Raw genomic sequence first — 11630 nt, forward strand, 5'->3', positions numbered from 1 at the left:
GCAGCAACTTCCACAGAATCTTGTGATATGCTCTTCTTGCCTAACGCTTTTCATAAAATGTTTCATTACTATATCCTAATTTACTTTTGAAACATACACAGTTCATGCTACAATGTTTGAAACAAAATTATACCTATCTTAATTATAAATAATATGCGTTTAAAAAGTACTTTTTTATGACCACACTTCTAAAGAGGCCGGTGACTCCGATGCTACACATGTACAATGAATTTCTTATTTTATTTTTAAATATCTAAAAACAAATCTTGTAGTTTAAATTTTTTTTATTCTGTCAATTGTTTCATGCATTTTCTGCGGCTTTACGCAAGTGTGCAAAATTCAGATCGATTGGACAGGTAGAAGTGTGTGGCGGACTGACAAGAAAGAAGTGAAGTTAAAGAGAAGTGTAGTAATAAACACGAAATGATCCTAACATTAGAAAGTTGGTGCTTGCTATTATCTGGACTTCAATAACGAGTCCCTTTTTTTAATGCACACCCAATATTGTTGAAGTTATAAATTGCAAATTATGTCCTTTATTTTGCTTTTTATCATGAATAATAATCAATATTTCAGTATGTAATATTTGAAGTTAATTACAGGAGCCCCACCAATGCGCCCCATGTGGGTCGAGTTCCCAGGGGATGAGCAGACGTTTGACTTGGACATGCAGTACATGGTCGGAAACAGCCACCTCGTGGCGCCTGTTGGGGATTCAGGTGATCAGATACCTCTTGTTGCTCACGTAATTTATTTATCGGCAAGAATTGTGATGCAAGAAATTGTTAACTTTTTGGGGAGTAAAATGTTCATTTCAAGTTTTTAGTTCTTTCAAAAGACTTCGTTTGCTGATGATTGTTGTTGTGGATAAGTTCATTTATATTTCCCCTGTCAGCAAAACTACGGTAAGCTCTAAAATCATATTAGACGTTAATCACGCCCTTCTTCATTCTATTTACTTTCCACCCTACCAAACCCACATATTAATCCTGTACGAGATGAGCAAGAGTTAATTTATCTTATTTGAAACTTTTATTTTAATCAGGAGCGACGGTATTGTCGGTGTATTTCCCTGCCGGCATTTGGTATGACGTCGTGGATAATTCGGCTGTGCAAGGCCCCGGCACCGCCTCCGTCAACGTGCCGCCTGAGAAGGTTAGTCCTACAGCGTCCTGCCGACCTGTGGACTAATGATTCTGTCTTCATAATGTTATTCGTACGTGTAATTGATACTATAATGTTACTCGTACGTGTAGTTGATACTATAATGTTACTCGTACGTGTAGTTGATACTATAATGTTACTTGTACGTGTAGTTAATACTATAATGTTACTTGTACGTGTAATTGATACTATAATGTTACTCGTACGTGTAGTTGATACTATAATGTTACTCGTACGTGTAGTTGATACTAAAATGTTACTCGTACGTGTAGTTAATACTATAATGTTACTTGTACGTGTAATTGATACTATAATGTTACTCGTACGTGTAGTTGATACTANACAGCAATGCGTTTGCACGTACTTCACGTAGTTAACAGCAATGCGTTTGCACGTACTTCACGTAGTTCTCGGTGAATTTGCTTGCAATATAAATATTGAACTTTGTTCCTCTTCATATACCAGTTTTAGTTTGTGGCTAGTTCATTTATAGCTTAATTTCTGTAGCTATAAATAATTTCAAGATTATAATTCAATTTCTTCATGAAAATATTATGAACACCTGCTGCAACCGATCAAGTAATAATTTCTTCCATGCCTATAACATGATAGCACAACTGGTTGATCAGAGCTCGTATTTAATCCAATGCCATTATGTTTTATAATCGGCTTCGCACTTGGCTTCATCAGATCCCCGTATTCCAACGGGAAGGCAGCATCGTGCCCCGGAAGGAGCGTGTACGACGCTCGTCAGCGCTCATGCGAGATGACCCCTACACGCTCATCGTCGCGCTTGATAAGGACGGCAACGCAGCTGGCGACCTCTACATTGATGACGAACACACCACGGGATATAAGAACGTGCGTGCAGGCGTTACGTAGCGCAGCCGTCAAACATGATCGTGCTGAACTACGATCTCAAAATGATTAAATGAAGTATACAAAACATTTAATCTAACCACAAATGTTATCAACACGTCTGCGTTGAATTGTTTGATGAAAACGTTGATGAGAAGAATCTTATCTACGTTGTTACATTTGTAAGGAACAATAACACGAGCGGTTCTTGTTTGGCATGCACTGGTTTTTACAACTCAATTGCTAACAGATACTAGCAGACTACTGATAATTTAGGTATGTAAATATTTCAGGAAAACCCAACCAGAAATAAATAGACAGAATGTCAAATATTAACTGATTAGTGGTTCCTCGGCTGTGATAACTGGCATCTTTAGCAAGTAATAGAAATTAATTGTGTTGTACAAGAAAGCAACTCTTGAGACAACTGGTCATGTTTATATGATGGTGCTTGATCATAGGTATGATTCGCTTCACATGGTAGCTACATCAATTATGAGGACCTGTTATCAAAATAATTGCAATCGTAGCCATAGCCAGTAATTTTCATTGTGAAGACTACGTTTAAAACAATTTTTTCATAATGTGTCGCGAGTCCTGTTTTCTGGTAAAATATATTCAGGAATGGTTGTATATCTTTGGCATTACTGCACATTGCAAAAGCGAGTACTTTGCTCCCACCTTCTCCCGCAGTCATAAAAAAATTTGAAAATTACATTTCAAGTTTATTGAGACCGCAACTAGTAATCATATTTTATAATGAAGACCTAACACATCAAGCATAGTCGTGCTTCACGTGAAATAAAATCTTTGTTCGGCAGTGATGTCACGTGATACGCTTGTTGTCGCTTTTTGCACTCCTCTCGCATTGCTAACTTTCGTGTTTTTTTCTCAGACCTCGAGAAGAGTTAGGTTAGTGGTTAAAATTGCTTTTTACGGATACGTGATGTTTTTGGTGCAACTATTCCGTCCAATGACTCACTTGGTGCGAGTGGAACAATTAACTTTACATTTTTCCTCTGACAGAATGAGTATCTGTACATACAGCTGAAGTTCAGCAAGAATGAGCTGAGCAGCTCAGTGGTGGAGCCTCAATCGCCCACCTACTCCACCAAGAGCTGGCTGGAGAGGGTTGTCGTGCTGGGCCTTGCTACGCCACCTACTAAAGTTACTCTAACGCTGAAAGGTGAGTCGTGTGGTTAGTCTTACGTTACTTTTGATGTGAGCTTACGATTACACGTTGTAAAAGTATTGGTCTGGTTCAATGAGGCCTGCTCTTATTATTTTATTTATGTAGAGTCCTATAATTTATTATATGAAGTTATTTAATCCAAGTAACTTCTTATTTGTAACTGGAATTATTTGTATTTCTTATATCAGATTGGCTTATCGTATGAATATTGTTAGAAAATTGCTCATCTTGGGACAGTTGTAAAATTTGAATACTTTTTATTACATGGTGGCTAAGTTAAGGTACTCTATTTCTTACGTCAAAATCAAATATTGTTCAATATCCGTTTGTAACTGGATTATAATACAAGTTTCCACGTTCGAACTTTTAATTTGAATAATATTGATTGTTCGGCTTATGTTTTGACACGGTGATTGTTGGCTCAGGTGGTAAGGTCGTGTCCCTGGAAGGCTCGTACAGTGCAGCGCGGGACGGAGTGGCTAGTCGGCTCATCATCCGCAAGCCTGACATCAACATCGCTCAGACATACACTATTGCCCTGCACTATTAACTTCTGTCATCATCGTGCAACCATTCTTGCCTCAAATTCTTAACTCTGTCATTGTTGAGCTTCACACCTGCCTCTATTTCTTTCTATGGCACTACCTCTGTTCATTTTATGTTGATCAAGGTGAAGGTATTGCGCTAATTGTCTTCGGCAATCGGATATTTTTCTTCTATTTTGTATGAAATCGACATCATTTTTAATAAATATCACATCCTCGTTACATCCCTATTGGGGGTATTAAGCAACTTCAGTATATTCATCAAGGCAAGAGAAAGAAAGTATTCAAGAAAGCTCTATTTTAGTTCGTATCATTCCTCGTGACATGTAAACTTTAAGCTGGTGGCGGTTTGGTTTGGTATGAAGAAGCTTTGATACGATAAAAGCCCTAATTTTGTTTCGTGCAAAGCTGTTTGCTAAATATGTAATTCATGTTCATTAAATTTGAATCATGAATAAAAATTGGGAAAAAGTTTACTTAGTAATTAGATCTAACTGAGATTATGATGGAATAACTCTGTTATGCTGCAATTCCAGTTTGAATTAAGCAGATGTGAAATTTGTGTTGTACTTGCTAAGATGTATTACTGCTTAATGAGTCTTGGTGTGAATGTTTTTCCGAACATAATGAGCTATTTATTTCTGTTAGTGTGGACAACGAAACGTTGGTTTGACTTGGCTAAACCCATGATATTCAAGATTTACTCGCCATAGTTACGTAATTTTGCAACCGCTTCTATGATGATTAGTGTCAAAATCCAAGTATGCATTGAATTAGGGACAATAAACTGTCGTACTATCTTTATTCCACTTTTACAATATTTTTCTTTCCAGCAGTTCTTTGGCGAAATGTTTTTTGGTAGAATGTTTTTATTGAGGGGGACTTGTTGATATGGGTTGAAATAATTTGATCGTCACATGGACGTTATGGAGGAGGATTTACGCATTCTTGCCACTATTCGTTCTTGTTGTCACTGACGTATGTGCAAAAATGTATCAAGTCCTCAGTTATAATGAATGTAACGCAGATATTTATCAGTAAACTTGTCGACTTTGTTCAGTTGCTTTCACGAAGAACGCAATAAATCGATCTTAAGTTGTGAGTAGAATATGATAAGTTGTCACACATGTGGTTTTGCACTTGAAATTTGAATTTTAGATGTAGTTGTGTGTAACTAGGGTTGGTTAGGATTTTTCCAAAACTGCCATCATACATTTTCAGCGGGCATGCTAGCGCATTGTTCGAGTTTGTTTCAATGCGATCATCTTAGTCGAAATTTTATGTGAATTCAGAGCATCGACTTGAAGCGCAATGCAAACACTCAGTCACAATTGTCCGTGCGCTGAGGCTCCTCATCTTGAATTGTTTGGAGTATGATCACAGTTTGAGCCCAATAAATTTATAAGAAAGCTCATTGATTTTCTTCAATTTTTTATAAAAATTGTATAAGGACGTCACCAAATGATATATATCTCAATGAAGAAACACGTTATTCATTGGTGGCACATTGCTTACAGTTCAGATCGCTCAGGGATCTGGTACAAAAATCGAAATAGAGCGTTGAAGCCGCTAAGCATGACGCACCGCAGGTTTAGAGTCAACTCCGTTGATCTCTAGAAGTTCACCTATGGACTCTATAGGGGTCAACTCGGTATTCTTTCTCTGGATCACCATCACAAAAGACTGAAGAGAGCACTCTTTTAATTTAAACCGATAAACCAGCATCCATGCTGTATTCAAGGAAACATTTTGTTGGATTAAAAGTATTTAGAAACGAGAACCGCTCGTATGATGAAACACTCCAAGCTTGAAGAGCTTTAGAATAGGTTTTATTGGATAATGAGCATCTATTTGAACCCTGCATCCCTATCGAAAACTGTTGCTAGGAACGGACAAGAAATCCGTAGATGTACTACAAAATTTCTTTAATGAAATAATTGAGATTTAAGGCCTCCGAGAAAACCATCTTCATATTTAAATTACATCTGTTATGGTAATGGACTTTGCACATCTTGATCCGCGGATTGAGCCTGGTAACCTTCCAGTTGAATTTTTCCATCATTCTGCAGTTGCGCAATCGCTGGAGGCTCGAGACTCATAGAAAAGCTAAGAAAAATAATCTTGAAAATTGAACTGTATTTTGATTTTAATTTTCAATTCGCGCTGCTACAAAAGCTATGTTTGGAGTTCAACAGTCCCTTGGTAAGATTTTTATGTCGAGTTTCTACCAGGAGCTTTTTTATAATTTAGTGTCGAGTGTCGACCTTTCGAGGCTTATAGTATAAGGAACTATAAGTATAGGGAACATGAAAGTATAACTCACAAGTTATAATTTCAATTTTTATGTTGTTAAAAATGCCAAACAAGTGCCAATATATCTGTTGAAATTAAATAACAATATTGTTAATTATGTCTAATTTTTCAATTTCTGCTAATTTTGCTCTAATAAGGGCATGAGCCTTCTATCCTTAGGTAGTATGAATAAAATGAGGAATTACGATTGCCTCGCACAAAGGAAAATTTGATGCGATGAAAAGTTAGATTGATATTTGTTTAAATAGCTTAGATCCATTTACATTGAGAGTGGAAGTCTTCACCTGCAGTTGGCATCCTAATCATATCATATATTTCCGATAGTTTGTGGACGTATTTACGTGTTAGAAGTCCGGAGCTGGGGATATATAGAGCATGTGTGAGCGCGTATCTACGATACTTTTCGTTTTGTGGCATCCCCCGAGATATAATTTTATTCCTAGTGAAAGAATAGCAACGAATTACAAAACTATTAAAGAGACATTTTATTGGGGTGCTGGGAGATAAGAGTTTAAACGGATATTTAATATTAATCCGTGATATTTAATATTATTTACACGAGAGTACCTCGCGATTGATGTAAAACTGATTATACTGAACAATTTTTGACGAAATCACAAATAATAAGTAATTTTCAGAATTTGATATAGAATAAACGATTTTTAAAGGTATTTTCTTGAACATTTTTGACTTCAATGCAATGTATTCAGGATACCCACTCTGCCTGATAAGCCGCTGGTGATCACGAATTGCAATGTGCCTTCCAAAACTGAAAATGGGCTACACGCAAGAAGAATAAGAAAACGCCAAAATAAGGCGTAAAGTATGTTAAAATATCATTTATGAAGAAAGGAAACAACGAAAAAAAATTACAGAATTAAGAGCTAATGCAATAGCTCGAATAGGAGCTCTAGGAAAGGCCGTGCAGCAATACGATGAATAAATAAAGCGACACGATGAAAATATTCTTCATGAAGAAGAAAACCTGGCAAAATATCAAATAGAAGATGCCCGCAATAACTTCAACACCGATGGACGAAGGAAGCGATCCTTCTCCATTACATAGACTGATAATCAGGATAATTTGAATCCCCAAAAAAGGATTGCTGTCGATTTTGTGAGAGATTACGAAGGCGCTGAGCTCTGTGAGTCTCTGCTCAGCCCTTCCAACCGGTAACTTATTCCCGAGCAGCGACACGATGAATAAATAAAGCGACACGATGAAAATATTCTTAAGGAAGAAGAAAACCTGGCAAAATATCAAACAATGGCCCCTGCCAAAAAGCTCAAGTTCTCAAAGAGGCCAGTGTAGTTCATAAATTTTGCTTCANGACCATCGGAGAGACCATCGGAGAGACCATCGGAGGGACCATCGGAGGGACCATCGGAGGGACCATCGGAGGGACCATCAAAGGGACCATCATCGGGACCGGTGTTCAGGCTTGAGTTTGCAGTCATCACATAGCATCCAAGTAGACAATACGTTTGTGTTCAAATTTATCAATGCTCCTGTAACTGACGCTAAAGTTTTGGACTGAAACTCCGCTTCATTTGTTATATTTTCAGTCTTGTTCTTGATGCCCTCGATCTTCGTTTCCTTCTCCTGAGCAGATGCAATCAGTTCCCGGGTTTGGGATTCAAGTTTTGATTACTCAGCAAGAAACTTTTTACGGGTTCCCGCCAAGTCGGCAATCGTTTCCTCGACAAGTATCCTTTTCGCAGTCTTGGAGGAACTTTGCTCCTGGATGTTCCTCAAGATCCCATCGATAGCTCTAATTTTCTATTCCGATTCGCTCAGACTAATTTCTTCGTTGACAACTTGTTGTTAGGCACATTCCACTTCTTTTCGCATGCTGCACAACTTCTTTTCAAGACATTCCTTCTCGATCTGAAGTTCTTCAATGCATTTCTCTTCTAAGTCGTCCACCTCTGCTTACTTCGAAAGTGCTGCTTATGTCTCACTAATTTAGTTCACTATACAGCTTCTTTTCTCCTCTAATTTGCAAGCTTCACTTGCTAACTCCCTCGTTTGTCGGAGCGTGCTGTCTAAATCACACTTTTTCTTAATCTTGAGTTGATCCAGCGCATTCTTTTCGGTTTGTAGAATTACTTCGGCACCCACGAAACATTTCTGCAAGGCTTCAGTGCAGCATGCGGCTTTTTGGATCTCGCTGATCAGCGCAACATGGCTTTCTTTGGCGTTTTTCAGGGCGCACTTTTCCAGTTTAAGTTGTTCCCGCAATTGTGCTTCAAAATTGCTATTTTTTTGCAGCTATCTTACAAGCATCGGGCATCAATTCCTGATAATCGCATTTTCTTGAAAGACTCCAAGAATTCGTTGATGCTTTGCGGCGTATTGGCGTTCGTAGTCATCGTAAAGGTTTCTCAACAGCGGCGTGCAGGAGGAGAATTTTCAAACTCGATTTTGAGGCGCGACAGACATACGTTCTTCAAGTATCTGTGATACACACTCTCGCTTTTATTTAATATAATTTACTACAATTTCGTAATTTGAGTTCGGGTTTTGGCTTTAATTTTTTGAACTGCAGTTAATAATTTAAGTAATTAGGACTGCATTTAATTTTCTATCATGAGTAGTGAGTATTATACCCTTCGTGCATCTATCGCTACCGTTCATCTCAGACATGGTGATGAGGCAAAAGAAAATATAAGCAATTTTTGTTCGCAAAATATTGCTCGGAATTTGCTTCAATGTCGCCCCTCTCCTAAACACATCTCGTAGTCGTAATTCCTTGCAACTAATAATTACAATTTAACGTAAATTTTTGAAAAATGGGCACAACATAAAATGCAAACATATATAGTGAACGATTTTTCATCGTTCACAGCATCAACTCGTGAACGACACCTTAAACAAAAAGGAATGAATTAATAAATACTTAATTCGATAAATTGAAATAAAATGTAAATATTGTTTGCATATCTCAAATACGCCCGCATAAAGAACTAAATTACTGTATACATACAATTACCGGACATCTGAAAGCGACTCCAGCTTGTTTGCCCATCGCAACGCTCGGGTATGGTGAACAATCGCACATTCAATGGCAATTATTCATCGACGTGACGTACACTCAGAGAAATAAGAAGGCCATTGTCCAAATAGCGATGCACTTTTTGTTCTTGCATAGGTCATCATGACTAAAGTTGTCCCTGTAAAAGGGCGCATCAGTACTACGTCCGCTTGCTGCTCATGCTTACGGTAAGAAAGTGTGACACCATTCGGACAATATGACCGAAGAATTTTTCTGAGTTTACCAAGCATTGCGTCCAATAAATTCACATCGTTGCTTGCATTAACGAGCGTCGAGTGGCATCATTGCGCAGAGTAAACAGAACAAAATCTTTGTTAAAATATTGACCCGGGTTCTGAAAAACAATTCAAGTTGCGAATCCATGACAATGGATGGGAAAAAATTGTTCATTTCAAATTTTATTTCTTTGTGTGAGAAAATGTTATTGTGAATTTCCCAAGGATATTGTGCTGGATAGAAAATAAATAATTCTTGTTAATGTTAGATGATGATAAAATGATGCTCATTAATTGTAAATTAGTTTTATGTAAGAATTAGTGGAATTTGTTTGGAGTTTATATCTGCTGCTGAGCTTGTGGATTGGAAAAGAAAAGATGGTGTAAACAGTAAATGAAAAATGAAAGAATAGTGAAAGAACAGTGAAGAAGCAGTGGATGAACAGTGAATAATATACGTTTAAAAAATACTTTTTAAAGACAACACTTCCAAAGAATCCAGTATCTCCAATCTTACAGATGTACAATGAATTTCTCACCTAATTTTCGAAAATTAAAAAAATTTACTTTTCAATTTTTTTAATATATATATTTTTTTTAATACATAAATTTTGTTCAAAATTATTTATTCTGTTGATTGATTCATGCATTGCCTCTGATTTCACACAAGTGTGCAAAATTTCAGATCAATTGGACAAGTAGAAGTGTGTTAAATATCGATTATAAGATTTGTGGCAAAAAAAAAAAAAACAAGAAGTGAAGTTAAAGAGAAGTGTTGTAAAAAGTATCACACTTAATAAAAAGTTAAGCATATACGTATAAATACGTTTCATATGCACGTAGCACGTCCGATCGTACCCAGCACGTCACGTTTGAATTATTTGACCAGCTCGCAGGACCAAAACTGACTCGTGATTCTAAGGTAAAATTATCGATATCAAGATACTGTGGATTTTATTATGTAACTTTTTTCATGAAGCTTTATTCCAACTGCATGACGTTGTAACGACGCTGTTTCTGAATGATATTTTATTTAATATAGATTCAGAGTGAATGCATTAGTGAATATTTAATGAACCCTTTCTCAGTTAGCATGTCGCTCAACAGTGCGTTACCGTGCAGAAAATATCCTGAACGATAAAATTGTCTAAAACCCCGCAACTACCGCGTACCTACAGCGTAACTACCCCGTAACTACCCCGTAACTACCCCGTAACTACCCCGTAACTACGCCGTAACTACGCCGCAATTACCCCGTAATTACCCCGTAACTACAGTGGAGCTCATGGAGCTCGTTGAGCTCACAGGTTTGTTCCAATCGCCCTTGTCAAGTAGCGTCAGTATACGGCTGCGCTCAGTTCAAGCAGTAATAGGAATACAACAGAGCGTATGCCTTCATACACTCATTTTGAACACGTGCATCTCCACACACACACTCTCACATATCCACCTCACGCAGGAAATAGATAACGATCGCTGTTTATTTACTTGAACTTTTGTGCATTTACATTATCTGTTGTCTTGACTGTTTTAATGGTTATAATTCTATATTTTATGCCGCTTGTGTTATCGCGTCCTGAATGAGAAACAATGCCTATAAGAATAATAGAACCGAAAAACTATGGAATTACAAAAGCAGTATCGCCAACACAGAATTCTTTCAATGCTATTCAAATAAAATTGAAATATCACATGGTGAAAATTCAATCCGGTATTATACGCTTTTCTATCATAGATCAAATCCATTTTCATTTATTAGTCGTTGAAAATGTTTGAAAAACCGTTATTGTTTCGGTTTCCTCAATTGGGTTCAAAAATGTTTGTATTCATTCTCTTAACGAAGCTCGTATCTCTGCTCAAAACCGCGTCAACTGAGAAAAGAGTGACATAAAGATAGTTAAATGTTGGCAGCAGCTACCGTAGACTTTATATGATTATTTATTTACTCTGTTCGTTCCAAACAAATGGCTTGCAGAAAAATTTCGTGACAATCAAAATGGTCTCCAGTGAATTGTTACGATTTGGATTGAAATTCAGTCTTTACTGACTCGTTTGTTTTCTCGAGTTCAAATCATTAAAAAATTACGATTAAATTTTCATTAAACTTGTATTATATAATGCATCAATTTAAATTATTATCGTGTGTTATTGTGCTAAGAAATAAAACATTTTTTAAGTAGAGTGAATTTCAACTTAGTTTTCAGCGAAACTGCCATATTCCATCGAAAAGGCACAAATGTTAAAGAATTGCATCTAAAATAGTTTGCATTTTATCCATTGTAGTTTG

At 37.0% G+C, this 11630-nt stretch overlaps 1 protein-coding gene across 1 annotated transcript; it reads left to right on the forward strand.

The window, feature by feature from the left end:
- Positions 1–602: 602 nt before the first annotated feature.
- On the forward strand, positions 603–3764 carry LOC108673651 (neutral alpha-glucosidase AB-like; the record flags this gene model as incomplete). The annotated part of the gene is made up of 5 exons (XM_047884786.1): positions 603–719; positions 1046–1155; positions 1855–2025; positions 3049–3208; positions 3640–3764. Coding segments are annotated over 5 exons (683 nt in total), but the record flags the coding sequence as incomplete, so codon positions are not given.
- Positions 3765–11630: the final 7866 nt, after the last annotated feature.

Source organism: Hyalella azteca, unplaced genomic scaffold (assembly GCF_000764305.2).
Source record: "Hyalella azteca isolate HAZT.00-mixed unplaced genomic scaffold, Hazt_2.0.2 contig1985, whole genome shotgun sequence".
NCBI classification, from domain to species: domain Eukaryota; kingdom Metazoa; phylum Arthropoda; class Malacostraca; order Amphipoda; family Hyalellidae; genus Hyalella; species Hyalella azteca.